The following is a 27,117-nucleotide window of genomic DNA, read 5'->3' on the forward strand; positions in this document are numbered from 1 at the left end:
TCTGGTTCAATCAGTTACAGGGAGATTTAGAGCCGCAGCTGGACAGGTTCCAGGAGATTTCCCTAGCTAATTATCAGTCACTCAAGGAAAACGAAGACATCACTGAGATGGGTTAGGAAGATTTGAAGATACCCTTATCCTTCTTCCTCTCATATCTCTCTCCCCAAAATGTGTAGACTTCCATAGTTCACACTTTTACCATCTGCCCTCCTTCCAAAATAACGGCTGCTTGGATTCAAGAAAATGATGAGTACCACAGCCACACAAGTTGCACCTTTAAAGCTATAAGAGAACATGCAGTGTTGCCATCATTCCTATTTCTAGAGTTGTAGTGGGCTGCAGCTGGAATTAGAGGGACCCATCAGAAGACAAGAGGGCAGGGAGGAATTTTAGGAAGAGCAGTACTTGGCAAGGATCTTGCAGGTCATTCAGAGAAGAATAACAGCATCAAAACCAAGGGCTCCATCGTCTCAGAGTCACTGTCTCCCTGGAGGCCTGCTTCCAGCTGGAAGAGCCCAGAGCTAGAAAACCCACAGTGCCCTGCCACCAGGACCACACAAATGGAAGCCAATAATATTATTTTAACAGTGGGAGAGGAATCCAGCAGAGGGCTGGGATAAGTCCTCTCAATTTCATTTTTCTTAAATAAAGCCCATGTATCTCCAGCACCAAAGGGCGTCAAAAAATCTGACCCATCTTGGTCCCAGGCAGAATAGTTAAGGTGCTGAACTGCCTTGCTTCTACAGAGCTGATAACTTTGTGGGGTTTTTGTTTGTGCCAGTACTAGGATTTGAACTCAGAACTCTCCCTGCCTCTCCTTCCCATCTTCCCCTCCCTCTCTTCCCCCTCTTTCTCTTTCTCTCCTTCTTCCCTTCTGTTTCTCTCAGCTTTTCTACTCAAGACTGGTACCCTACCACTTGAGCCACACAATCATGCTAGTGAACTAGAGATAAGGATCTCCTGCCTAGGTTGACTTCAAACTGGAATCTTTGGATCCCAGCCTCCTGAGTAGCTAGCTAGATTACAGGCAGGCGGTAGTCATCAGTGCTCATTAGGATCTATGTAATTAAAGATAACAATATTGCATATTGGACTTATCAATATTGTGAAAAACCTAACTACGTTTAACCATTTTGGTCGGTTGTGGGGCTTGAACTCAGGGCCTGGGCGCTGTCCCTGAAGCTTTTCTATGCTCAAGGCTAGAGCTCTACCACTAGAGCCACAGTGCTACTTCAGGTATATTTGAGTGGTTAATTGGAGACAAGAGTCTTATGGGAACTTTTCTGCCTTCCTTCGAAGGAATACAAGCATGAGCCACCTATGCCCAGCCCCAAATAATTTTTATATCTAGCTTAATGATAATTATCCAACCATCTCTTTTCCCTTTAAAAAAGGCCTTCCAAGGGGAAGTCTTGGATTTGCTTTGTCAAAAAGTATCTTTCTCAAGGTGTCACTGGCTAACATCTGTAATCCTGGATACTCAGGAGACTGAGATCTCAGGATAGTGATTTGAAGCCAGCTCAAGAAGGACAGTCCATGAGACTCTTCTCTTTAGCAAACCACCAGAAGATCAAAAGAGAGCTGTGGCTCAAGTAGTAGAACACTAACCTTGAACAATAAAGCTAAAGGACAGTAATCAGGCCCTGAATTCAAGCCCAGGACTAACAGTTCCTCCCTACCCCCCCCCAAAAAAAAAGGAAAAAATCTCTCCCAGCAGTACTGAAATAAAATTTGGATGTATACACTTTATCCATTTGTAAATACGGTCGCTGTGACAACCAGAACTAGACTTCAATCTTCCCCCAAATAAATAGACATGTAATATAAATAGTTTGCTAATCTAAGAATTGAGGATTGAATAAACAATGCGTCACACATTTGTGGCTGAACAAGGGATGTTTATGGGTTCTTAGGGAGAAATTTCATGGGGTTTCTCAGAGGAAATCCTTTAACCTGTTGCCTATTTCCTTTCTGGTTCAAGGTCACAAAAAAATTAGGATTTTAAGCTTCAAATATAAATAGGGATGAAAGACTGTGAATATGGACTTCCTTCTCTTCTCCCTCCTCCTCTGCTTTCAGCCCTCTCTATACCTTACAGGCAAAAGTCAACCCCTCCTGGAGCTTCAAATCCCTATAAGCTCCTGAGAAAGGATAACCTTTCAGCTTCCTGCCCTGAAGCAATAAACTCTTCTGCACTGAATAAACTTGCTGATAAAACCAAAGACCAGTCCTGGATAATCAATTGAAAAGTTGTAGAGTTTTCTGTCCAAAGACTGATTACTTACTCCCAGTTTCTCTGATGCCACATCTTAGAGAAAGTGAGTGAGTCCCTAATTCTCACTACATTTTCATGAATTCTCAAGTTCTGTACACACATGACTGTGCCAAAAGCAACGTGAAACTACCATTCACTCCTTAACACTGTGCCTCTGCCCTTTGTTAGCTTATTCTACTTCGATTATTACATCTTCCTCACGTAACACTGCTATGAATCACATAACTGTTGCTCAATACACAATTCCAATTCCGTCCCAAGTGGATCTCAGTAACTTGGAGGAGGTTCTTAATGGAAAGGCTGCTGGCTGAGTCCTCAGTATCAGATTCAGCAGATCTAACAAGCAAGACCTAAAACTTGAACTGAAGGCAGAGTACTTGTTCTGCTTGCTGCCTCAAGTGTTTATAATTGAAGCCATGCCTGTCCCAGATAGGATTTGAGATATAGTCCTCAACTGTTGGTCCAGAGATCTTCCTTTGCGATCCATTGCTTTAAGGAGTTAAAACAGATAAGGAAATCACAAAGCTTTAAGGACATAAGGGTGGGGTTGGAAAGACCTGGCAAGTGACTGGCTGTTTAGCAACTCTATGCAAATTAATGTGAATTCTTGCAATGTCTTTAAAAACCTGGAGGTGTTCGAAATGCTCCATAAATCTGGTTATAAGATAGGTTCTCTTAAAAATATATGCCAATATACATTTTGGGGAAATTGTATTTTGAAAAAAAAAAAATTAAAGAAACTCACCATCAGCAGAATATGTGTGAATTTCATGGAGTAAGGCAGCAGTAGGGGGCGTGAGTTAAGACTATACTTTCAGGGATCATTTCTATAGTATGTGACTAGAGAAACTCCACTGATTGTGTAGAGTACCGGAAACCACGAGGATGATATACAGTGCCCTCTCCTGAGCGTGAAGCTGGCATTTGGTGTTGCTTTGAAGCATCTGCCACTTGCCATTGATGATCGTTCTTCTTCTCTTTTAAGGGAAGGAAGAGGGAGAAGGCACAGTCTGAGTGGTTTTCCCTTCCATATCTAACAGGTTTCAAGTTAAGACCCTCCTGGTCATTTGTGGCCCAAGAATAGATGTTGAGGAGAGTTTTGCTATGTCATTCTTCCTCTTAGTTTGCACAGTACTAGTGCCTATTTTGTGTATGTTTCACTTCTTATAATGTTTTTAGGTATCAGTGGTATATTTTATTTTAGATGGTGTGTATTCTCACCTGAATTATTGCTTTTTTTTTTTTTTTTTATTTGCCAGTCCTGGGCTTGGGCTCAGAGCTTGAGCACTATCCTTGGACTTTCTCAAGGCTAGGATTTTACCACTTGAGCCTCAGCGCCACTTCCAGCTTTTTGCTATGTATGTGGGGTGCCGAGGAATGGAACCCGGGTCTTCATGCATGTTAGGCAAGCACTCTACCACTAGGCCAAACTCCCGGCCCTGAATTATTGCTTTTTTTCGTAGCAGAGTTCATCCCCTCCCCTGCCTTTCCACTGAAGAACAATTTCCTTTATTATCTTTCATCATTGTGGATTTTCTCAATGTGATGAGACTGTGTTCTTTCAAAAAAAAAAAAAAAAGATTCAAGGAGCTACACACCAGTCTGGATTAATTAATTATTTTGGTTAATTGGAAAAACGTTAGAAAGCAAAAGCACAGGTGAGGGGTAACAGTGTCCAACAAGAAATGCATTCACTACCTTACGTATGTAACTGTAATCCCTCTACATCACCTTGACAATAAAATTACAGAAAAAATAAAAAAAGGGCCAGAAGTTTGGCCTAGTGGTAGAGTGCTTGCCTAGCATGCACGAAGACCCGGGTCCGATTCCTCGGTACCACATACATAGCAAAAAGCCGGAAGTGGTGCTGAGGCTCAAGTGGCAGAGTGCTAGCCTTGAGAAAGTCCAAGGACAGTGCTCAGGCCCTGAGCTCAAGCCCAGGACTGGCAAAAACAAAAAATAAAAATAAAAAAAAATTAAAAAAGCAAAATGTAAAACTGGCCTGCAGTCTTAAATGAAAGCCCAGGTGCCACACCAGCACAGGGGAGGGGTGGGGGAGGAAGAGGTAAAGAAAAGGGCCTAAAACACTATCTAAATAATACAACCTTTGGGGAGATAACCCAGGCACCAACACAGCAAGTATCTAGCACAACCTTTCTCAGACTGAACATACATAAAGATATAGTATATCTTATTATGCAATTTGATCTTTAATTCTCAGACAGAAATTATCAAATTTTGCAGTGTACAGCCATTCTTCACTGTACTGCTGCATTTCCTTTAATAATGAGAGTCCCATCTGAAGCCAGGACACAAAAAGGAAGAGAGCAAGTCAGTTTCCAATCTTAAGTCTGTTGAATATTTAGCATTTCTAAGGATCACCATCTTGATCAACATGCAGTCCTTGCTCAGATCAGGCAGAGGCATTGATGACATATATCATCTAATACTGCAATTAATTCAAACAAATCCCAAAACCAAGTGGCCCTAACACTGCATAGAAACCATGGCTACCATTAACTTTCAAATACATACTCTGTGTGTGTGTGTGTGTGTGTGTGTGTGTGTGTGTGTGTGTGTGTGTGTGTGTGTGTGTACTAGTACCGGGATTTGAATGTAAAGCCTGGGTACTGTTCCTAAGTATTTATTGATCAGTGCTAGAGCTCTATCACACTATAGTTAGAGATAAACGTCTGGAGGACTTTCCTGACCCGGCTGGCTTAAAACCAACATTCTCAGATCTCAGCTTCCTGAGGAGCTAGGATGACAGGCATGCTTACCAAAATGGTTTTGTTTCTCCTGCTCTGTTCTGGTTTTACATGCATTTATATACAGATTATCATCAGAGGCATTTAACTGGATAATGTCTATAAGCACTTTGAAGACATAAAGTGCTCTATGAAGGCTAAATATTATTATTATTATTTAAATAGTTTGTAATTGCTTAAATTTATCCCATCTACCAACTTGTTGTAACTTGATTACAGGCAGCTAATAAAATAGTAATTAATGATGAAACCAAGTCCATATGAAGCTTGGAGTTTTACCCTAGGCATATATCATTTCATAGGCATTTAAAGGGGAGGATTAGCTTATAAAAAAAATCTAGTAAATCCAGGTAACTGACCTTTACAAGACTGACAACCATGAAGACATGTCAATTTTGTTTCTTACCAAGCAGGTGGGAAGCAGCTAGTACTCTAAATTAAGAAACTTTTTACTCACTTGGCTTCTGTTTACATCTTCTATTTTAATTTTTTTATACTGGGGCTCTGAGTATCAAGTCCAGGGCCTGCCTGCTATATGTTCTCCAACACTCAGCTATACCCCCAACCATTCATTATTATCTTCAAACATCTTTAATTCATATGAGAAGAAAAATTCTAGCTTAAAATTTTTAATTGAATCATCACCTGGCAAATAAAGACTTGAGAATGGCTCTTACTTTGGAAGCCGTTCCAGTTCATCCTGCCATCATCTGTGATAGTCACGAATTCACTCATCTCTGATTCCTCAAAAATAGAAACCTTGGAGTTGGATTCCCACACATCTTCCAAACATACTTGCTGAGCGATTTCAAGAAGAGAGTGACAGATGACATGTAAACATCTCCTCTACGCATGGCACAAGATGCCACTACTAATCCAAAAATGGTTCATCTAATATGTTATTAGGTTTTCAGGCAAGAAAAACACTGGTTACTTAAAATACAAAACCTCAAAGGAGAAATACCACCTTGGCAATAAGTCTTAAAAACATGACTAAGATACTCAAGAAGAACTGGGACCCAGCACCAAAGGCAAGTCCCATTAGGCACTAGATGACCCTGATTTCATGACAAGGTCCTAAGTTCTTGATGCCCAGCTACAGGCAGGGCTTTGGGGCTATTCCTGTAATATATGAGCATTCCATCCTGCTATCAGTTCTAACACAGGTGTATTTTTTAAATTCTGTAGTTATTATAAAGGTGATGTACAGAGTGGTTATAGTTACATTTGTCAGGTAATGAGTAAATTTTTTTTGGACAATGTCACCCCTTCTCTTACTCTCTGGTTTTTCCCTTCCAAACTCACCCACAAGTTGCACAGTTCATTTTCCACATAATGTCAGGGAATGCCATAGCTGTGTTTGTTCACCTTTTTTGTCCCTTTCTTTCTGTGCTCCCCCTCCCCCTCCAAGACAAATAAACAAATGAAACAAAAGGAAAAGAAAACAGAAACAACATATACCTCTAGCTTCCATTTCCTAAAGTTCATTTTGATATTCTTTTATATATTAGAGGCACATCGGCGTTGTGCCCCTGTGTCCCTCCCCTAAGGAGGTTCTCCTTTGGCATAGATTTTTAAGTAAGGTGCCAGTGGCTCATACCTATAAATCTAGATACTCACGACCTGAAATCTGAGGATTGCAGTTCAAAGCCAGTCTGAGCAGGAAAGTCTTAGAGACTCTTATCTCTAACTACCAAAAAAGCTGAAAGCAGAGTTGAGGCTCAAGTGGTAGACTGCTAGCCTTGAGCAATAAACTTCCCTTCAATCAAGGCCCAGGATTGGCACAAATACATTCACAAACATGCATACAGCACACACACACACACACACACACCACAGATTTTTAGTTCTCTAGAATGAGTTTTTAAATTATCTCATTGAAAAAACTACCTAGAGATAATACATTAAAATGATCTTAAATCTTTTAAAGCTATCTATTTGGCTATATACAGGAAATAATGACTAGAGTTTGGACGTGTGGCTCAGTGGGCTAGATCATGAGCCAATGAGTAAAAATGTGAAGTGTAGAGTTCTAAATTCTGGTCTCTGACCATAAAAGAAAAAAAGAAAAGGAAAGAATGACAAATCTATACACCAAGCTAGATACATAGCTGTTATCAGATGGTGATATACCTGTCATCCCAGCACTTGAGATGTGGAGGAATCAGTGTGAGGCCAGATATCCACCCTGAGAGAGCCCTACCTCAAAGAAATAAATAATAATAGAACTATTTTTGCTTTTTCTCCTTTTTCTTTATATTTCAACAATTTTTAAAGAATTGATCACACTCTGTGTGCTCTATTATTAACAGTTTTAATAATTAACTTTTTAATAATTGCTCACATCCTGTCTGGGTTTACTCACACAAGCGTTCTACACATATTTCAAGCTCTGCATTTGGACTCTTGTCATTCAAAATCTTACTGTCTAGATGTCTGGATGTCTGGATGGGTGGGTAGGTGGGTGGATGGATGGATGGATGGATGGGTTGCAGCTCTGGGCACAGAAAGCAGTGTCTGGCTCATGCTAACACCACCACTGAACACATGCCCAATCCTCCTTCTTGCTTTGTTTTTCCTCTTTTAATCTTTATGTTGAGATATTGCTCACTAAATTGCCCAGGCTGGCCTTGATCTTTTGACCTGTACTTCAACCTCTAAATTGCTGGGCTTACAGGTATGTGCCACCACAGTAGGCCTAACTTTTACTTTTCTGTACAGGAAGCATTCAAACACATCCAGACGACTTATCTCTCTGTGCTTTCCTCTACCACCTAATTAAATACATTTATTTGGCTAATTTGCCAACTGAACATATTCTGTGCATAAACAATGAGATAATCATCTTTGTAATCTTGCTTTGTCAAGCTCGTTTTTCATCTTTGTAATCTTGCTTTGTCAAGCTCGTTTTGTTTTGGTTTTGGTTTTGGTGGGAATAATTCATTCTCTAAGATGACCAGGTTGCTATTAGCAATCTAAGTGGGGTGATCTAACAGGACCCAGTTCTCAACCTCCCACAAAACAAGCACTCTGTGAACCCTGATTTGCACCTACAAAAGAGAGAAGTGGACCAGGTGTGGTGGCTCACCCCTGTAATCCTAGCTACTCAGGAGGCTGAGATATGAGGACCTCGGTTCAAAGCCAGCCTGGGCACTAAAAAGTCTGTGAAACTCTTATCTCCAAAGAACGATCAGAAAACTGGAAGTAGCTCTGTGGCTCAAGGGATAGTGTGGTAGCCTTGAGCTAAAGGGCTCAGGGACAATGCCAAGGCCCAGAGTTCAAGTCCCACAACCACCAACAACAACCAAAAACAAACAAAAAAAAAAAAAAAAAGAGGGAAGTGGGACTGCTAATCCCTAAATAGGTAGACTGACAGATAAATGTATTGATCACCAGCCATACAAACATAGTCTCCTTTTGGTTTTCCTTTACCTTCTTCAGCTTCATATTTTCATGGCTTTATCCTAAAGGCCATTTTTATCAGAAACCATTACAGGCAATATTGTTTTTGGAGGTGTAAGTGCAATAAATACAACAGATCTTCTACACAAATTAATTTCATTCATTCAACTGAGATTTCTTTAATCAATACTTGTCACATGCCAGACATACTTCTCTACCCCAGAAATATTGGTTCACACACCAGCAAGATAAAACCCAACTAAAAGTGTTAAAAATAAAGCAGCACTTTTTTTAAAGATGGTTATAACTGTTTTAAAGACAATCGAGCACTGGAAGGGAATACTGGGGTATTACATCTGATACACATGGAAGAAAGCCTCCTCAAGCAATCTTGAGGCCCTCAAGAAAGGGCCCTCAAGGATTCCATCCTGTCATTACAAATGTCCTAATCTAGGCCCCCTCCACATTTGTGTGGCTGGGGGGTTCACCAACAGGACACAAGCAGGCAGAAATCATGGCGTGGGTTTTCCAAGGTGAGGTGAGAAAACTCTTTTCTTGTTGCTGCCTGGCTCACCTGAGGAAAAGCCAGCGCCATGTTTTGAGGATGGTCAAGCAGCTGTGCTGGGGTCTCCCCTCACCGAACCTGAGTGGACCCTCTTGGAGAGAGATTCACCAGCTCTCATTGACCCCTCAAGAAAATAGCAGAGCCAGAGGATGGCTCTCAGGGATAGTTCTTGCCTGTAGTCCTAGCTACTCAGGAATGGCTGTTCAAAGCCAGAAAGTCCATGACACACCATCTCTTATTAACCACCAAAAAAAGAAGCTGGAAGTAGAGCATGGTTCAAGTGGCAGGTAGAGCACTAGGAGAGGGGGGAAGTGGGGTGGGGAGAGAGAATATCAGGAACAGCACCCAGGCCCTGAGTTCAAGAAAAGAAGACAGTAATGACGTCAGACCTTGCCAGCATCTTAATTCCACCTCAGGAGAGTTAGCCATGGTAAGCCATTGCTGAATTCCTCTGCCACAGAATGTGGGAGAAAGAATCAATGATTATGGTGGTTTTAAACTACTAAGCCTGGAATGATTTGTTACAGCAATAGATAAGTAATTAGTGATGATACTGGGTCGTGAATGTGAAAGGGGAACTGTGTAGAAAGGGACCCGAAGATGGAGAGGGAGACTAAATGCTGAAGGGAAGAGGAGAAGGGATGATGGCTAGGAAGGGGAAGAAGAGAAACATGATCAAAATACCCTGTGTTCACAAACAGAAATATCACACTGACACTCCCTACACTATAAGTGAACCCTGATTCAAAAATGAAGTAAAAAAATATTTTTATTTCTATGTATTTTACTATATATACATTTATGTCTGTGAGTGTATGTGTGTGTGTGTCTAAGATTTTCCTCAGTCCAACCTGAAGGCTACATCAGAAGCCATACCATGATGTCTGCAGCTCAGAGCAGCTAGCAGCACCCCAAGACCATAAGCTGATGCCTGAATACAGGGTGGAGAGAGAGTGCTGGCTGGGTACACCTGCTCTCTTTCCCTATGGTGACTCACATCTCACAGAGCCACAGGACACCAGACTACACAAAAATTTATGTGACACCCCAGGTTTACACCTTCCGCCACACTAATGGAGAAAAATCCCAGAATCATACATACAATATTGCAAAGACTTACAGGTTCTAACTGTGCTCATTAGACAAGCATCTGCAAAATGTAACCTTAGAGTCCATATCTGGATATTCAACAGGGATACAAGAAGGGAGGGCCCAACACAAGACTCCAGCAGCTCTTAGGCCTATTGTTTTACCCTCAAAACTCAGAACTAAGGTTTTAAAAACGTATTTATTATCATTCGTAAGGTGATACACATAGGGGTTACAGTTACACTGGTCAGCTAAAGAGTACATTTCTTAGGGACAATGTCACCCTTTCCCTTGCTCTCCGTTTTTCCCTTCCATCCTAATTTTTAAACAATAAACAAATTTTTAAATAATAAAACAGAACTTAATGGTTGGAAAGCAAATCACTCACCTGAAAACATGGAAAAGAGATTATGCTTGTCCACCCTAATTCCTGGTTCATCAAGATGTTTAGTTTGTAAGACCATAGGAGTTCCATCATCTAGGATGGCTATAAATCGTATTTTATACCTTAAACACACATGGTAAGTTTTCTTTTCATTTTCTTTCTAAAAACATTTCTGTGGTACTGTTGGCTCCTATCTGTAACCCTAGCTATTACTCGGGAGGCTGACATGTGAGGGTCACAAAGCCAGCCTGGGCAAGAAAGTGCATAAGACTCTTCTGTCCAGTTAACTACTTGAAAACCAGAAGTGGAGCTGTAGCTCAAAGTAGTGGAGTACTAGCCTTGAGAAAAAAAAAAAGAAGAAGAAGAAGAAATTTCTGAGAAAATTCTGGGGAAAACAATCTCTGGGCATTTAAGCACTCTCAGGCAGTCTCTAGACCTTGTTGGAAGTCATCAATAGCATTTCCTAAGCCACTCCTCTTAAATACTAATAAATAGAGGCTCGGCACGTGGGGTATCAGCCAACACTGAGATTCTGACCTCCAGTTCTAGGGTGGCACATCTCCATTAGACCTTGACATCTCCCAAACTCTCTCTATCCACTGCCAGCTCCAAGAAGAAAAAGAAAAAAAACCCATGCCATCTTCCTTCCCTACACCCCACACACACTTAATATTTTTGGTTAAGTAAGAACATTTTTATTTGGGCTCACAGATTTGCAGGTTTCAGTTCAACTCCATTGTCTCTTATTTGTTAACAGAAGCAGAAGTCACAAACATTAGGTGGAAACTAAAACGGGCTGAAATCCCCTGTAAACACCCATTACCATACTGCACCACAGCGGCCTTGCGATTCTAACCCACCGCGCTTGAAATCTCTCAAAACCCTCGAAGATGTAGGTAGTAGGAATTCCCACCCAGGACCTGCCATTGTGTTTCTCACCATTGATTCTCCTCTATACACGCTGTCTCCTGGAGTCCTGGGTCATAGGACTTAGGATTTCTTCAATCTCTTTCAGTGAACATGACCTCACCTTGCTGGATGTTCTGTATCTTCTCTAGCAACATCATCTCCCATCCTTCTCGAAGAGCTGTATAGCATCCATTTTATCAATTGTTATCTATGAAGCACTTACCATGTACAAGACACATGTAGGCAGCCCCAGGTACATATATTTGTGTATGTGTGTGTGATATATAGTATATATATTAGTAATGTATGTATATATTGTGTGTATATACATACAGATGTGTATAGATGTGGGTGTGTATAGAGACACATATCTATATTAACAATGTGCATACACATTACAAACACACACACACACACACACACACACACACACACACACACACACACACTACTAATCCCAGATAGAAACTTCTGAGTATGTTAGCCAGGCACTGGTAGCTCACTCCTGTAATCCTAGCTACTCAAGAAGGTGAGATCTGAGGACTGAGGCTCAAAAATCAACCTTGGCAGGAAAGTCCATGAAATTCTTATCTCCAATTAACCACAAAAAAGAAAAAAACAAAAACAGAAGCAGAGCTGTGGCTCAAGTGGCAGAGCACTAGCATTGAGCAAAAAAGCAAAGAGACCATGCCCAAGACGTGAGTTCAAGCCCCAGGACTAACAATGAATAAGTAAATGAGTAAATGGATAAAGGTCTGTGTGTCATGAAGGATAGGAGGACAATTCTGAGAGAGCCTAGGAGAAACTCTACCAGGGAGACATGGGGACAGCTATGTGGAAAAGGAGAATGTTTATTGTTGGGCCAGTAGATTAAAAAAGAAAAATGCAGGGGGGAGGCGAGAGAGTGGGGGGAGAAAATACAATGAACTGCCCTAAAGAGCACTATGGAAAGAAAAAGGTTGCTTCCGGCGTCATTAACATAGAGGACATAGATAGGAGGCCTCTGGGCATTGTAGCTGGTCTTGACACCATGCTGGGATGCAGATTTCAGCCTGCAGGCAGAGAAGCCAGGAAAGGCCTTAAAAAAAAAAGCAGACTGCAATCATGCTTTCCAAAGACTAACATGGCTGCAGTGTAGACAGACATGTCAGAGGGGAGTGGCAGAGACATAGGAAGGAGAACTTGAGTTCCATGCAGGAAAGAAGAGTCAAGGGCAGCCATGAATAGATAGTAGGCATGACAATGTAAGCCTAGGGTGAAGGAAAATGTGTCTTCTCCAAGTTCCATGTAGCTGGAATCATCTTCCTTGGAAGGAACCACACTGCCAGTGACAGGAAGAACTCATCCAGCAGTTTCCACTTCCTCCCCCATCTCTCTCCACTAGAAACCTAGAATATAAATATATTCGCATCATAATGTTTCATTCAAAAAACATCACTGAGATTTTCCTGGAATTCTCGGCAAATGGCTGACAAACCAGTTTAAGTTATATTCTCAGGGAGCTATTTCCACCATGGGACAGAAGAACCAATTTGATATTATTAAAGCATCTTTCAAATTCAAGTTTATCCAAAATCCTACTAGAAACAGCATCAGACTGGCTGAGTGCCACTGGGCATGGCAATCACTGGGCATGGCTGGATATATGTCAGGGTCATTCTCCTGGAATAAAAAAAAGGATGTCAACAGAGAAGAACATGAAAGATGAATTCTAGAGGATAAAGAAAAAAAGGGCCAGAGTTAAGCATGGGTGGCTCCTACTAGCTACTTAGAAGACTGAGATCTCCACTCAAATTCAGCCTGGGCAGGAAAGTCCATTAGACTCTTCTCCCCAAAGAATCACCACAAAATTGGAAGTAGTGGAAGTAGAGCTGTGGTTCAAGTGTCAAGTGCTAGCCTTGTGCAAAAAAGCTCAGAGGTAGCACCCAAGCCCTGAGTTTAAGCCTCAGTACTTATACACACACACATACACACACACATACACACACGAGGAGGAAGAGGAGGCACAGGACGGGGAAGAGGAGGCAGCAACCTGCAAGACTCAAAATTACAAGATTTCAAAGAACCTCAGAGATAAGGAGGGAAATGGATACTTAAAAGAAGAAGCATTTGTTATTCCTTCATCAACAAAGTATCTGCACACTTTTTAAGTAGATAATTATGCAAACATCAAACCTTGACTTATATTAGGTCTTGTATTCCAGTTGGTAATGAATACTAAAAATGAGTGTGCATAGTTCTCCGATATTTAGGTCCATTCTGGCTCACCTGATTTTGTCAGGAGGCAATGTCACTGCAAAAGGAAATACCTGGCAAACATCTTACAAACAACAAATGCGTTTCATGAAAACTCTGCTCCTCAGATTTCATTTTAAGACACTGGATCTCATTGATTCATACAACTTTACTAAAATCTTCATCTTAGACCAAATGGAAGTGTTATCAAGTAATGAATTAACACTATTTCAAGATTCCCTTAACCATCAGACCTTTGACCAGCTTTGAAATCTTAGGCTATAAGTTTATCATTTTAGGTGGTTCATAACCCCCAAGAAAAAGACAAACTCTAAAAAGTTATATACAAATAAATATGTTTACACTTGAATAAGGGACCATCTATAAAGAGGAGAAAACAAGAGAGAGAGAGAGAGAGAGAGAGAGAGAGAGAGAGAGAGAGAGAGAGAGAGAGAGAGAGAGAGAGGGAGAGAGAGAGGGAGAGAGAGATAGTAAGAAGAATGAGAAGAGAGGGGAGAAGAAGTTTTAATGGATAATTTTGGTACTGGAACTCATTTACAAATATGGTACTCTCCAGAAAGCCATTTAAGTACCTTAAACTTGTCCCTGGAGCAGAGCTCATGTGAGGCCACAAGGCCGAGGGTAAGTCCTGTTGGCACACAGGGCAAAAGCAGCTAAGGTCTGTTGAGAATGTGCCACTTTGTGCTATATTTTACTCAGCATTTTTTTTCTATTAGGTACTCTTGACCAGGATCAAATGCTGGGGGATCAAGTTTCCCATTAAATTCTTCTCCATCATACAATGGTATGATTGGTGCCCTGTGATTTCCAGAGCATTGCTGTAGTACTTTGATTTCTGGAAACAGCAGGTAATTAAAGCAAGCAGTTGGTAATCATGCCCATTTTTTATGTCACCGTTAGTTAAATAAGTTACTCCAAGTTACAGAATGAACGAACAGTAAAGTGTAGACATAGAACATAAAGGCCAATGTCCGATTTCATTTCATTTATTTTGCCATGGAGTAGGTAGACAGAAACCTCTCATGGGTAATAACATAAGCATGAAATTTATACATTGAAAAGATGCATAAAACTTCCAGCGGAGCCAGTGTGCTTGTTGTGTGTGTATGTGAGAATGTGTGTGCATTCACACACAGTGCCCATCCATGCCGGTAGTGGGTGCTTTCCCTCTGTTTTTTTTTTTTCTTTTAGGGTGATGATCTACCACTTGAACCATAGCTCTACTTCTGGCTTTTTGGTAGTTAATGGGAAATAAGAGTGTCATGGATTTGTCTGCCCAGGCTGGCTTTGAATTTGATCCTCAGCCCTCAGATTTTTGAGTAGCTAGGATTAAAAAGGTGAATCATTGCAACCAGCTTCAGATTAGCCAATTCTTATATCTTGGTCTTATGGGGAAAACTAAAAACAAAGTTTTGCTCAGAAAGGGACCAGGGGGCATGGAGAAAGGTTAGCATACATCACCTAATTTTGTCCAAACACAAAAGTGTGCATGAGTGCTGGCAGAAGCTGAGCATATGAGGTTAGTGGTAGCCAAACACTGATATTCGAAGGACTATTCTGTGGACTCAGTTGAGGATGGCCAAGATACTCAAGTTCAGAAATATATTCATCTCCAAAATGCTTTCTGGGCTGAGCCTATCACCTCATGTGCAATAAAACATCCAAGTAACAAATTGCCTCCTTTAATACTGTGATATCTTGAAGCAAGAATGACTCAAGCCCAGGTCTGAATGAGGAACTTGTTTGCTGGAGCTTGTGTATGTACACACATTTCCATACACCCACATGGATAGAGTTTATACCCATAATACTATGTATAATATCCGTAGCCTCACAGATTATACAAATCATATCCAGACTCCATAAATCTCACACACAGAGACATCTGAATAATGTGTGTGTCTAGACTAACCCTTGGGGATATGCTCAGACGGAGATAGGTTCTTGGGAGGGGCGGGGCAGTCCATGCCTCAGTCCTACATGACTAAGGCAGCTATCTGCCTACAAAGGAGTCTCTGGGGTGGGGTAGGTGGGGGCGGGAGGGGATGGTGGACAAGATGAAATCCAAAGGTACCCGAATTACCTGTTTTCTTGCATGAAGTCACTTCCTCCTTCTCCATAAATAACATTCCATGACTCTGGGGGAAATGATTTCTCTCTACCATTTAAAAATTTTTTTTTGTATTCAGGCAGAAAATGTATTACTGATTTCTGATGTGGCTACAGACTTCAAGCAAAGAGCACTGATTGAGAGAACAAGAAAGCTACATTCTCCCTTCAAGCCACTCTCCATCCTCCTCCCCTTGCTGATTGACCTTGGGCAACAAATTTCCCCACTCTGGGCTTCAGGTTCCGGGGTGTTACCTGAGCACAGTGGCTGTGTGTTCTGCAATTTCTCTTCCAGCTTTCTATGTATGAAAGCATCCCCCACCTAACCCCTAAATTCATTTGTCTTTATGAACTCTAAAAAAAAAAATATCAGGACTCAACAAATTGAATTTAGTTTCTTTCATTTTATAACCAAAGATCTCCATTTCACTTTCACAAACCATCCCCATCTTTGCAGAATTTAGAAGATCAGTACTGTCACTGGCTGCTCAGTTTGAATTAGGCATTGTTCTTCTTTGAGGAAAAATTTCGACTGGGTCCAGTCTGGGATCACTGGTTGAGAACAATAAGCCCCCAAAGTGAGAAGGGTAGAGGCCTTTCCTCTAGACAGGGTCTTTTTTGAATGTATTGAGCCCAAGATTAAAAAAAAAAACAAAAAAAGGCATCGGTTATATACATTAAAGATTCCAAAACAGCTACAGCCTGGTAGGGTGGCAGCAAATTCCAAGCTAAGCCACCGACCTTGGCTGCACCTCAGGGGTCAGGCATTCCTCCAGAGATGCAAGCAAGCAGGCTTTCCTACCTACAGCTCGGGAGCAAGAGACTTCTCCCGAGCCTACCTCTCCAAACTGGACTGGCAGAGAAATGACCTGTCCTGTGACTTGTGGAGGCATCGGCTCTGCACTCCCCGCCAGCCTTGGTGGAGGACCCTGGGTCTGGAGAACAGAAGAATCTGCACATTTGCAGATAAGGGATAAACTGTGGCTCTTTGTATATCTGGGAGCAGGCAGATAATCAGAAGCAATGAAAAAGAAAATAGGCAGTTCAGGCCACAAAGAACAATTTTGATTAAATCAAGTGGCGATATCTTTTCAAAACGCAGATTTTATGAACAGAAGTCTCTCAAGAGTGTGAACAGACAGCACTCCATGGCAGCCTAGTGGCTAAGCCTCCCAGCCCTGTACCTGGTGTCTCAGAAAACCTTCCCCCAAGAAAAGCCCATAAGAAACCAGTCCTGGCCCAAGTTAAATCTACAGAAGCCCATTTCTATAAGAAAAGCAATATCAAGAATCCAACTGGATAGTCACAAACCTTGCCCATTGTTCAGACCCCTTCCTCTTGGCCTCTCCTCTCCCGCCCCCACCCTCCAAGTCTAGGCCATCCATCCACCTGATTAACTCCCAGCCACAGAACTAGGGCAGATGAGCCCACAGTCGTGTCAAGTGGGAAGCCACACACTGATCCAAAGCACCCACCCTGTTGCCAGTCCCCATCCCCAGCTGCCCAGTGGGCATCCGGGTCTGGATGTGGTATTTAGGCACCAGGAAAACAGCTTACTGTAATCACGCATAAATGAGCTTTGACTGCCCAACTATTAGACTGGCCCATTCCAAACAGCCTCCAATTCTCCCATCCCTACCTACCTTGCTCAGATCTGTCCTCTTGGACCAACAGATTTGGGGGGGGAAGGGTTGGAAAAAAAACAAGAGATGGGGGGAACAAGACTTGGGAGAATAAAGAAAAAAAGTGTCACTTTGATCAGAGAGGTGGCTTTTAAAAATATCTGTAGAGAAAGAAGCAATGTCAGGGAAAGCACTGATTCAGGTACCATCCATGTGAGAAGGAGGGAACGCAAACTTCCACCCATTCTGCCAGTTGGCAGCAGGGAAAGCCACCATGTCACCCACCTCCCTTGCATCAAGTACATGCACTTGCTATTTATTTTATTTTTGGTTCAAGAAAGAAAGAAGCACTGTGTCCAATCTTTTTCAGAACCCCGGGCTGCCATCATCACCACCACCCCTCATCCCCTTTCCTGGCAGGCAGCTTCTAATTAAAATGGCAAGAGAGCTCTGCCCCCTTCCTCTAACGAGGGAGCTGGGCTTGGGGGGTGGGGGTGGGGAGGTGCCGAGGCTGCGCTGGGATTCCTGGTACTCTTGATCTCAAAACAGCAGCAAAATAGATTCTATATGGGTAATGTCTTAGTCAATACAATGAGACGGCGTCTGAGGTGATCCACGGGAAGGGAAAGCGAAGCTGTGGGGCTGGGAGGTGTTCCACAAAGGACTGACCACAGACATGGGGGGGGAGGGATTACACACACTCCGGGGAGTTCCGGGCTGATGGGGGGGGGGGGTAGACAGAAAACACATCCCCGTTCACCTGCTTAAGATCAGCCATAAAACTGAAATGTCACCGCCACCAAGTCAGAAAACACAGGCAGGGCTAAGTTCTACCCATAAATAAAGGTGAGTGGCAGACTGGCATTTTAAGAAAGCGCAGAGAAGAGGGGTGGGGGAGGGGGCGCCTCCACTAGGGCGGCAGAAAATTGGGGAGGGGGGACGCAGTTGCCGTGGACTAGACCTGCACACTGTAACTACCCCCTCCCCCGGAGTGGCAGGTTCGGCTGGCTGCCACAGCCAGGCTCGGGCTGGAGAACTCCAGGGACCGGTGGCTGCATTCAGGTGATCTGCTTTTGCAAAATAAATAAATACAGGACTAATAAGGGTCAGTCGGGTCTCGCGCCTTCGCTGGAGACGAACGCCCGGGGCGTGTACACGCGCGCGCGCGCGCACAATACACACAGGCACACACATTCACACCATACACACAGGCACACGCACGCACGCACACGCGAGCCTCTCGGTTTCATGCTCTTACGTGGGTGAAGATGGGACTGACATAAGCTCCCCCGAGCTCTCCGGACCCTCGGCCGCAGCCTGAGGAGCCCGAGCCCGCCCCGCGCAGCCCCATGCCCCAAGGGCTCAGCGGAGCGTCCCCGCCTCGGTCCTTCCGACGACCCCCCCCCCCGCCCCGCGCGCACGCCGCGGCCCCCGCGCCCCCTCGCAGACCGCGTCCCGCTCACCCTCAGAGCCGAGAGGTCGATTTCATCCAGGCTGCGCGCCGGGGAGTCGCTGGCCATGTCTACTTCTTCGTGGGAGAAATGGACCCACACCGCCCTGAAGCTTCTCCCTCGGCAATTCCACCTCGGTCTATTTCGCAGGCGTCCTCATGCGGGTGTCGCGCGCCGGCAGCACCGGGCCCAGCCTCCCCGCCGCCCACCCCCAGCCCCGGGAGTCGGATCGCGATCCTCCGCGCCTCGGTCCTCCGGGTCCAGGGAGCCCAACCTGCACGGGCGTCCACGCCGGGAGCCGCACGCCCGGAGCCCGGGAGCGTGCGGGCTGCGCGCCCTGGTCGGCTAAGGGCGCCGGGGCTGCGAGGGCGTATTTAACTGGGACATGCTCCTCGCCCGAGCGCGGATGGCGACCGCACCGGCTGTTCTAACGAGACACATCAACTCCTCCACTCAGCTGGGGAGGCTGGGGGCGGAGAGCACGCAGAGCTGTCCATCACTGCTTCCTGGGAGGAGGAGGCGGGCGGGCGGCGGAGGCGGGGCCGCGCGGGGGGGCGGAGCTCGAGGCGGGGCGGGGCCTCGCGTCCCGGCCCCGCCCCTGCACCAGCGTGCGGGGGCGGGGCGCGCACGCTCCCACCCGGGCTCCTGCGGGCTGCTCCCGACCCTACCCTCCCTGCGCGGTTTGCAGGGACCCTAGCTCTGTGTTTGTGTGTCCGACGTAGGCACTGCACCAAAAATGGCTTTCCAAACGCCGTGGAGCTGGAAGGGGAATAAACAAACACTACAGACAAAACCTAGCGACGCCCTTGCCTCCCACCGCCGGCCCCCAGCAATGATTTGCGGATCGGGAAGGAGGCGTCTCGCTGCGACCGGTGCATATAAGGACTGGGCTCGGCGCGGGGCTCCGCCCCCGGCGCGAGGCGAGAGGGGAGGCGCGCCCGCCCGGACGGGGCACCGCCCCCCCGCTCCCCACCACCCCCGTCCCCTGGCGCAGGACAGGGACCCCGGGAGGCCGTGGACCCCAGCCCAGGATAGGGGCGTCTGGCCGAGGCGAGGACGCCGACGGTCTGAGCTCGATCTGCACGTGGCCACACCCAGCACCTGCTCGGCCGCAGCTCCCCACGGAAATGACCGAGTGGGAACGAGGAGAGATCTTGATTTGGGGGCCTCCACGGAGCCCCACGTGGTGGAAGGTCGCCTGCGCGCGCAGCGGACCCCAACCTTTCTCTCTTGGGAGGCGGCACTGAGATTGCTGAGGGTGCCGAAAGTTGGTCTGTCTGGGGTGTAAAAACGAGGAGAGCAATTGCTCGACGCCTGCTTCCTCCTCATTTAAAGGCTGGTGTGACAGTGACATGCGGTGACCCAGAGCGTGAAGTCCCCTCCCCACGCCCCGCCAAGCCCTTCCCCCTCCGGCCTGGGCCATGCGAAATGGGGAGAAAACGCTAAAGCCCAGCCCTGTCTGATGAGCCAGAGGGAGAAAGGACGGGGGCCTGAACTCAGGGCCTGGGCGCTCAAGGCTGGCACTCCACCACTTGAGCCACAGCTCTACTTCTGGTTTATTTTGCTGGTTCAGTGTCGATTAGACTTTCCTCCCTGGGCTGGCTTTAAGCCGCGATCCTCAGATCTCAGCCTCTAGAGTAGCTAGGATTACAGATGTGAGCCACTGGTTCTGGATTATAGGGAAAATACTCGTAACATACATTACTGACCAAAAAAAAAAAATCCATGTCTAGACTATATAAGGAATTTCTTTTGCTTGTAATACACATGGATTACACCTATGTAAATTCTGAACAGGCAAAGACTGCATGAATATAGACAAAAGGGTTTGATTTTAATAAAAATTAAAAATGAACTCTGTCCTTCAGAGTAGCTCTGAAAGCATCTATGCCCCTCTGCTAAGATGAGCAGTTACATGACCAAGTTAGCTGAAGATGTTAATTTATATAATTTTGATAATATTTTAAAGCTTACATATTTTCTATTAATATATTTAATAATATATTTATATTAATGAATATTATGAATAATATGCCCTACATTTTTATCTGTAAATAGTTATACAAAGGAATGGCCTTTTAACAAAGCAGTTTATGATTGCAGTGCATCTTGACTAGTGTCTTCCCCTTTACCATTCTCAGCCCCATCTGACCCCTTTGATGAATTTTGTGGTATATACCATGAGTACTTGACTATGTTCTCACACCTTCCCCCTAAATTACATAAATTTTAAAATATATATAGTTTATATTAACATATTTAAGGATTACCGTTTTAATTTACATATATTTGAGTATTTTAAGTAATTGTACAAAGGAGTTTCAGTGTGTCAGTTTGTAAGCATCTTGATCACTTCTGTGGTTCTTCTCCATCTCTTCCACCCCCCCAATAAAAATTCATTTTCTTTTTTCTTGTGCCAGTACTGGAACTTGAACTCAGAACCTCACACTCTCCCTTGGTTTTTCCAGTTCAAAGTTGACACGCTACCATTTGAGCTACATACCTCTACTTCGTGATTTTAAAAAGCAAGTAGTAATGATCCATTTTTGAAGAAGGCTCTGGAATGATTGAGTGTGAGTTGGGACAGATAGTTCATCCACTACTTTCAAACAACATCCCATGATTTTTGGTTTTGTTAATACTGTTTTGTCTTGTAGTCCTTGTGGATCACGTAGGGCTTTTCATACCCCATTTTGGAATGTGAACTTTCTTCTCTGTTAGGTCATGAATGTCAAGTTTCAGCTGTTTTTCTTTTTATAAAAAATATTGCTTATTGCTTAATATTCTTTAAATCTAGCACTTTTTATCTGGGCACCAGATGCTGAGAGCTGAGGGCTGCAACTGTAATCCAGCTTAGTTAGGAAAGTTTTTTTCCAGTCCTGGGGCTTGAACTCTGGGCCTGGGCACTGTCCTTGGACCTTTTCAAGGCTAGAGCTCTCCCCCTTGAGCCACAGCACCACTTCCAGTTTTTTTGTGTGTGTGGTACGGAGGAATCAAACCCAGGGCTTCATGCATGCCAGGCCACTAGGCCACACTTCTGGACCCAGGAAAGCTCTTTAAACTCTTTACATCTCCAATTAACCAACAAAATAAGTCGCAAGTGGAACTGTGGCTAAACTGGTAGAGCACCCGCTTTGAGCTAAAAAGCTAAGAGATAGTGCCCAGGCCCTGAGTTCAAGCCAGAGGAGAGGGGTAGGGGCGAAGGGAAGGAAAGAGGAAGGTTGGGGTAGGGGGAGGAGAGAAAGAGGGAGAGATGGAAGAGAGAGGACAAGATAGGGAGAGATGCGGGGAAGACATACAAGTCTTGACCACTGGGACATTTTATTCCTGGCATCATGTGACAGATTGGGGTAGCTGATACTTTGATGTCTGTTGTAACGTCCACAGAACAATATGGAGTAGCACTTAATATCTGGGGTGGTTCTGAAGGGAACTATAAACATCATGGACATGGGAGGGAGGGCATAGTTCAAGTTCAGAACAGGGAGGAAGAAGGGAAAGGAACCAAACAGCAAGACCCAAAAGACCCTCCAATGGCCATGTCTACTTAATATTATTTTTAATTCTCAAGCAAATATTGCTAAGTGTTTGGAATGGTTAAATCTGGATGGATGGTTGTGAGTATTCATTATGTCACTGGGGGTTTTTTTGTATATTTGAGATATTTTTTAGTGCTTAAATTTTTTGTAAAAGAATCCCAAAGGAAGTTATCTTCTCCTTATTATGTATGGTCAGTGTTCTTTTTTTCCTGCCAGTCCTGGGGCTTGAACTCAGGGCTTGAGCATTGTCCTTGGACTTTCTCAAGGCTAGAGCTCTACCACTTGAGCCACAGCACCTCTTCCAGCTTTTTCTATGTATGTGGTACTGAGGAATCAAACCCAGATATTCATACATGCTAGGCAAGCACTCTACCACTACACCAAACTCCCGGCCCTGAACAGAGTTCTTTAATATCAAATCTGTACCAACTAAAATCATACACAGCCCTTCAGACTGTGTATGGAATTCAGATACAGCCCTTCTGGAAGTCCCCAAAGTATTCTATGTCCTCTATTAGTACAAAACTGTAGGCATGGCAGGAAATATTTTGTATATATTATAGGTAAAGTCTTATTAACTTACAGAGGAGATTTCAGTGTTACATTTCCACACATGTTTACAATATGTTCCACGCAATCCCTTCTTTAAAAAAATGTAACTATCTCTGTATTTATTTGGTGTTCAAGACAGTACTGGGGCTTGAACTCAGGGTCTCAAGATTTTACTCAGCTTTTCCACTAAAGGTTGGTGTACTCTCACTTAAGCTACATTTCTACTTCTGCTTTTTATTTTTATTTTTTGAGGGGGAGAGGATGTTTTGCTTTGTTTTGATGATTAATTGGAGAAAGAGTGTCACAGACTTTTCTGCCCAGTTCATTTTCAAACATTGATCCTCAGCTATCAGCTTGAGTAGCTAGGATTATAGGCACAAGCCACGGGTGTCCAGCAAGAAAAAATATTTTTAAATTTTCATGAAGGTTCTAAAAGATAGTATTACTGGTTCATCCAGCAGGGGCCTTTAGGATTATATAAAGGTGGGTAGGATTGGATTACAGGTGGAACCACAAACCAAAAGTATACATGGATGATCCTAGGGTGAGAGTTGTAGCAGCTTTAAGATCAGAGCTGGTGGCCACAAGGACTGGCAGTTTTATTATGGTGATTGATTTAGCAAATATATGGATGGCTATATGCATTATGGTGACTAATTCATCAAATATATAGGCGATCCTGTGCAAGACCAGAAACTTTGAAAGGCAAAGTACTTGTTTTTCATTGACGCAGTGGTAAACTTGGAATCACATAGTCCACAATAAGATTATGTTAGATGTTCAGTGAAAACTGATGTGAAGAAAAGTCATCAGGACAGGGAGCTGTGCACAGAAGTAATATATTCCTAAATCTGCTCCATAGGAGTTCGAGTGCTTGGGTGAGTGAGGCAGGGAGCGGAGCTTTTTACTGGAGAAATACTAACCTTGCCCATAGGGAAAAGGAATTACCTGTGTCCTTTGTCCTGCAGTGTGACCTGCCTAGGTCCCGTCCCACCCAATCAGCCAAGGGAGAGCTCCTAAGCAGAACTGACACCACAGCTAAGTAAATGAGCGTTCCAAATACCAACATGAGCGGACAACAGGGAGACACCAACTTCCCCCAATAGAACTAAAAGTGGTAATTCACGCAGCAAAAGAAGTCGCATAATGTGCATTTTTATTCTTACAGGGAGAATGCAGGTTGCTTATGTCTATTAGTCTACAGGTTATTATAAAAACGAAGTCATGCTGGGCATCGGTAGCTCACTTCTGTAATCCTAGCTACTCAGGAGGCTGAGATCTGAGGATCAAGGTTAGAAGCCAACCAGGAAAGTCAGTGAGCCTTTTCTTTCCAATCAACTAGTGAAAAGCTGCAAGGAGAGTTATGGCTCATGAGGTAGAGTGCTTGTTCTAAGCAAAAATGGCAAGTGAGACAAGAAGCCCTGAGTTCAAGGCCCCAGAATGGAAACAATAATACTGTAGCAAGCATAAGTGTAACCCATCAGAATAGAGATAAATATTTAAATTTCCTTATTTCACAAAGTAAGTGCTCAGAGCGTGGAAAACCAAAGTAAACATCTCTGGCAACCTCAGAGTAGACATGCCTTCCAAATCTCTCATACCACACTAACCAAGTTTGACCAGACTATCAAACTTTCCTTTAGTACACTTTCCTCAAAATTTGATAATTTCCCCCAAACAACAATACCACATTCTCAGATGATATTATTAGATCTCAGTGTTCCTGAAATTGATCTATATCACTACATAATTCAGAACTTCTTAGATTTTGTTTACTACGTGGCGTTTGTTTTCTGTTGTACTTAAACTTAGTCCTAGAGGCCCAACCAGAAAAATGATCCGCATCCTAAATGATTTTTTTTGCAGAAAAGAAAATCTCTGACTTCTTTTGTCTGATGTCTCATTCTATCTTCACGGCTTTCTGGTCACCTTCTCTGTTACTGGCACCATTTTGTGTCTCTCAGATGCTATGGCTGTCCGTTGGTAGCATTCTTCGTTGTTTTCCCAATCAGTTTCCTCACTGTTTCTTCTTTTTGCTTTTGTCATAATAATCTAATCTGAGGGGAAATGCATGGCTAATAGAGTTTGAGTAGAAGAGGCTAAAACTCAAAACAGAAAAAGAAAATTATAGGGCTCAAGTAGTAGAGTGCTTGTTAATGGTCTTAAATTCAAACCGTAGGCATATATACACACAAGCACAAATACATGCACAAATAGAGTTGTTTTATTTATTTATTTTTTTTTTATTTTTGCCAGTCCTGGGCTTGGGCTCAGGGCCTGAGCACTGTCATTGGACTTTCTCAAGGCTAGAACTCTACCACTTGAGCCTTAGCACCACTTCTGGCTTTTTTTCTATGTATGTGGTACCAAGGAATCACACCTGGGTCTTCGTGCATGCTAGGCAAGCACTCTACCACTAGACCAAACTCCCAGCCCCTAGAGTTGTTTTATTACTTTTCTTTTTTATTTCTGATAAATATAGATAGCTACGTAGACAGACAGAAAGACAGATAGTTGGGTACTTTTTTTTTTTTTGACAGTCCTGGGGCTTGAACTAAGGGTCTGAGCGCTGTCCTTAGGCTTTCTCAAGGCTAGAGTTTCAGCACCATTTCTGACTTTTTTTTCTATGTATGTGGTACTGAGGAATTGAACTCAGATCTTGGTGCCTGCTAGGCAAGCACTCTACCACTTGGCCAAAGTCCTGGGTACCTGATAGATACATTTTTAAAAATCCAAATAGATACATATATTTAAAGAATCAAGTTGGTCTTGGAATAATATTACCAAGTAGCCTCACCTCTTATGGATTAAATGAGTTTGGAGAAATTTTCTTAATTATCGAACACCACTGAAGCCTAAAGACAAACACAAATACTTCATCTAAAATACCAGTATCACACTTTCTCCAAATACAGAAAACTATTTTTATTAAAGACTTGTAAAGTCCTTTCAAAACATTTTCTTGTTTCCATTCCTTGAGAATTTCCTTGCAGCAAATATGTACAGAAAAGTTACAGGCATCTGTAATTCTCCAATATTGGTTATGAAAGTTCACTTAGTACTGTTTAGAAGGTTCTTCAGCTTCTAAACTCCTAAAGCAGTTATAAATGTAATTATAATTGAGCCAAATAGTGGGATTTTGGGGTTATTTTTCACACCCTATTTTTAGGACACTAACATAGTACCACAAATTCCACACGTGTTTCACCAATGAGCAAGTACAGAACAGAAGTAACAGAAAGGGCAAAAGGACATTAATTCTGTCCCCCCCCCCCACACCAGGGCCTGTCCACTCTTCTGATACCTTGCTGCTGCCTGCTGATGATCAAAATTTGTTTCCATTTATGTTTTTGTAACTACTTTTCTACAAAACCATGTCCTGTTGAATTTTTACAAAGTTTCCCTTACCCAGAGAGAATAATGCTCCATCTTTTCTCCTTACCCACAAATTAGCCAGAGCTTGTGGCGGGGAAGAGGCCACTGAATCTGCAAGAAGTCACAGGCTAGAGGGAAACTTGTAAGTCACGTTTCAAACTGCAAGGGACCTTCAAGATAACCAGATCCAGCCTCCTCATTTTATAGATAAGGGAACCAAGGTCCAGAGATACAATAATCCAAAGTCAACACAGGGAGAGCACCTGAACACTAAAGGCATTGTACTTGAAAAAAACAAAAAGGCTGCATTTATAGTTATTGTTTCCCCATATTTCCCATCAGCTATGTCCACCACACTAGTGTAGTATGCCCCAGACATTTAAAGGCCAATCCACTTGTGTTGTGCTTTTCATCTTAAGGAAATTGCAAAGAACACAACCCATCATGTTTCCATTCATATGTGGGCTGCCTAGGAGCTCTGGGCTCAGTTGGTTTCCATGTTGTTAGCAGAGCTCCTGGATGGGGCAACTTCCAAAATGGAGCAAAGCTTTGCTGAATGAATTCTCAAAGACCTAACTCAGGGAATGAAATAAGGAATGGTTCCCATGCACTGGCCCAAAATCGAGACAGAAATTTATCACGCTCTTATTACTCAGTGCCATGGGGGAATTTTAAGGTGCACTGTGGAATCTTGTTGTTGTTCTCTTCAAACACTTAAGAAATTGCATTGTTATTGTTTTCTAGTCTACCAGAGATCTGTTGACTACAAATTTTCTTTTTTTTTTCTTTTTGATTCCGCTCTGGTGTCCAGATAATGTCT

At 43.4% G+C, this 27,117-nt stretch overlaps 1 protein-coding gene and 1 non-coding gene across 5 annotated transcripts in view; one reads left to right on the forward strand and one right to left on the reverse strand.

Moving 5' to 3' along the window:
* The window catches only part of Tnik (TRAF2 and NCK interacting kinase), a 374,276-nt gene extending 355,005 nt beyond the window's left edge, over positions 1-19,271 (reverse strand). For all 4 annotated transcript variants that reach the window (XM_090338732.1, XM_090338726.1, XM_090338731.1 and 1 more), the window contains exon 1: positions 18,844-19,271. In XM_090338732.1, coding sequence (XP_090194858.1) covers positions 18,844-18,900 — 57 coding nt within the window. In that variant the 5' untranslated portion in view covers positions 18,901-19,271. The remainder of the gene's footprint in view (positions 1-18,843) is intronic.
* On the forward strand, positions 3,078-3,294 carry LOC150068539 (small nucleolar RNA U3). Its single transcript, XR_016538547.1, has one exon. It is a non-coding gene; the product is annotated as a small nucleolar RNA U3 (small nucleolar RNA).
* Positions 19,272-27,117: the final 7,846 nt, after the last annotated feature.

The sequence above is a fragment of the Megascapheus bottae genome, chromosome 1 (genome assembly GCF_031878675.1).
Source record: "Megascapheus bottae isolate mThoBot1 chromosome 1, mThoBot2.hap1, whole genome shotgun sequence".
Lineage (NCBI taxonomy): Eukaryota > Metazoa > Chordata > Mammalia > Rodentia > Geomyidae > Megascapheus > Megascapheus bottae.